Genomic DNA, 2,500 nt, shown 5'->3' on the forward strand with positions numbered 1-2,500 from the left:
AGGTGGAGAGGGAGGGGGGGGAAGGGGAGGAGGTGGGAGGAGAGGGGGTGGTAGAGAGTGAGGAGGTGGGAGGAGGGATGTGGGAGTAGAAAGGGGGTGGTGGGGGGAGGTAGAGAGTGGGTGGGGGAGAGGAGGTAGAAAAGGAGAGGAAGGAGGGGATTAGAGGGTAGAACGGGTAGAGGAGAGGAGGAGGTAGAGAGGGGGAGGGATGAGGAGGTAGAACGGGTGGAGGAGAGGAGGTAGAGAGGGTGTGGGGGGAGGAAGGGGGAGGAGGGGAGATGTCAGGACAGTTCTAGTAGGTGTTTAATATCAGGTGTTTTATGTCAGGTGAGTCTCTCTGTGAGACTGTCTGGACGACCTGAGATCAATACTGATGACTCTGCTACTCTCTCATCAATAACCAGAGAACCATGTGTGTGTGTGTGTGTGTGTGTGTGTGTGTATGTGTGTGTGTGTGTGTGCACGTGTGTGTGTGTGTGTGTGTGTGAGCGTGTGTGTGCGTGTGTGTGTGTGTGTGTGTGCATGTGTGTGTGCGCATGTGTGTATGTGAGTGTTGCTCTGTTCTAAACTCAATTTAAAATGTATTACATATTTTTTTTTTCCATTAATCCACACACAATACCCCACAATGACAAAGAGAAAACAAGTTTAAAAAAAAAAATGTATTAACATTTAAATGCAGAAATATGGTATTTAAGTACTTAGGTATTCAGGTCCTTTCCTCTGACACAATCCGAGTGTGTAATTGACTCCTATGCAGAAGCTCCTGTCCTCAGCAGTTGCTGTTGTTGCTGTCCCATACTGCTGTTGTGTTCTGCTGTGTGTGTGTGTGTGTGTGTGTGTGTGTGTGTGTGTGTGTGCCACCGTGTTATATAATGTTAATGATTATTATATTGTATTACATGATGATTGTTTGGTTGTTGAGGAGCTAGTTTTGCATTGCCTACAGCTGTAATCTGTGTATATAATAAATAAATGTTGATTTGATATGATTTGAACTGTGTGTGTGTGTGTGTGTGTGTCTATACCTGTCCCTGTAGCCAGTGTTGTGTGTGTGTGTGTGTGTGTGTGTGTGTGTGTGTGTCTACCTGTCCTGTATCCAGTGTTGTTGAGGTAGACCCCGAAGGTGTGTGTGTGTGTGTGTGTGTCCTGTAGCCAGTGTTGTGTGTGTGTGTGTGTGTATCCCCTGTCCATACCTGTCCGGTAGCCAGTGTGTGTGTGTGTGTGTGTGTGTGTGTGTATGTATGTAATGTGTGTGGCCATACTAATATGTCCTGTATCCAGTGTTGTTGAGATGCACTCCGAAGGTGTGTGTGTGTGTGTGTGTGTTTGTGTGTGTGTGTGTGTGTGTGTGTGTGTGTGTGTCTACCTGTCCTGTATCCAGTGTTGTTGAGGTAGAAGGTGTGTGTGTGTGTCTACCTGTCCTGTATCCAGTGTTGTTGAGGTGGAAGGTGTGTGTATGTGTGTGTGTGTATGTGTGTGTGTGCGTCTACCTGTCCTGTATCCAGTGTTGTTGAGGTGGAAGGTGTGTGTGTGTGTCTACCTGTCCTGTATCCAGTGTTGTTGAGGTGGAAGGTGTGTGTGTGTGTCTACCTGTCCTGTATCCAGTGTTGTTGAGGTGGAAGGTGTGTGTATGTGTGTGTGTGTGTATGTGTGTGTGTGCGTCTACCTGTCCTGTATCCAGTGTTGTTGAGGTGGAAGGTGTGTGTGTGTGTCTACCTGTCCTGTATCCAGTGTTGTTGAGGTGGAAGGTGTGTGTATGTGTGTGTGTGTATGTGTGTGTGTGTGTCTACCTGTCCTGTATCCAGTGTTGTTGAGGTGGAAGGTGTGTGTATGTGTGTGTGTGTGTATGTGTGTGTGTGTGTGTCTACCTGTCCTGTATCCAGTGTTGTTGAGGTGGAAGGTGTGTGTATGTGTGTGTGTGTATGTGTGTGTGTGTGTGTCTACCTGTCCTGTATCCAGTGTTGTTGAGGTGGAAGGTGTGTGTGTGTGTCTACCTGTCCTGTATCCAGTGTTGTTGAGGTGGAAGGTGTGTGTGTGTGTCTACCTGTCCTGTATCCAGTGTTGTTGAGGTGCACCCCGAAGGTGTGAGGCTCGTGGCGGGCCTGCCAGGAGGGGGAGGAGCAGTTCTCGTTGTTGGTGAAGGTGTTGTGGTTGTGGACGTACTTCCCTGTCAGCATGGAGGAGCGGGAGGGGCAGCACATGGGCGTGGTCACGAAGGCGTTGGAGAACTGGGTACCGCCCTGCTCCATGATGCCCCGTGTCTTGTTCATGGCCTGCATCGAACCTGAGGGGGGGAGGGGAGGGAGGGACAGGGGAGTCGGAGAGAGGGGAGGGGGGGGAGAGAGGGGAGGGGGAGAGAGGGGAGGGGGGGGGGAGAGAGGGGAGGAGGGGGGGAAGGGGAGGGGGGAGAGTGTTGTAGCGTCAGGGCAGAGGAGTGTTGGACGAGAAACTATCTCGGACAGACACGGACACGCAGACACACACACACACACGCAGA

At 50.4% G+C, this 2,500-nt stretch overlaps 1 protein-coding gene across 1 annotated transcript in view; it reads right to left on the minus strand.

Annotated features, from left to right (window-relative positions):
* The window catches only part of LOC308152956 (extracellular sulfatase Sulf-2-like), a gene marked incomplete at its 3' end in the record, with an annotated part of 51,062 nt that overhangs the window by 7,958 nt on the left and 40,604 nt on the right, over nt 1–2,500 (minus strand). The window contains exon 3 of the mRNA XM_080526026.1: nt 2,048–2,287. Coding sequence (XP_080382152.1) covers nt 2,048–2,287 — 240 coding nt within the window. The remainder of the gene's footprint in view (nt 1–2,047; nt 2,288–2,500) is intronic.

Source organism: Nansenia antarctica, assembly GCF_963989245.1.
Source record: "Nansenia antarctica genome assembly, chromosome: 3".
In the NCBI taxonomy this organism is placed as follows: domain Eukaryota; kingdom Metazoa; phylum Chordata; class Actinopteri; order Argentiniformes; family Microstomatidae; genus Nansenia; species Nansenia antarctica.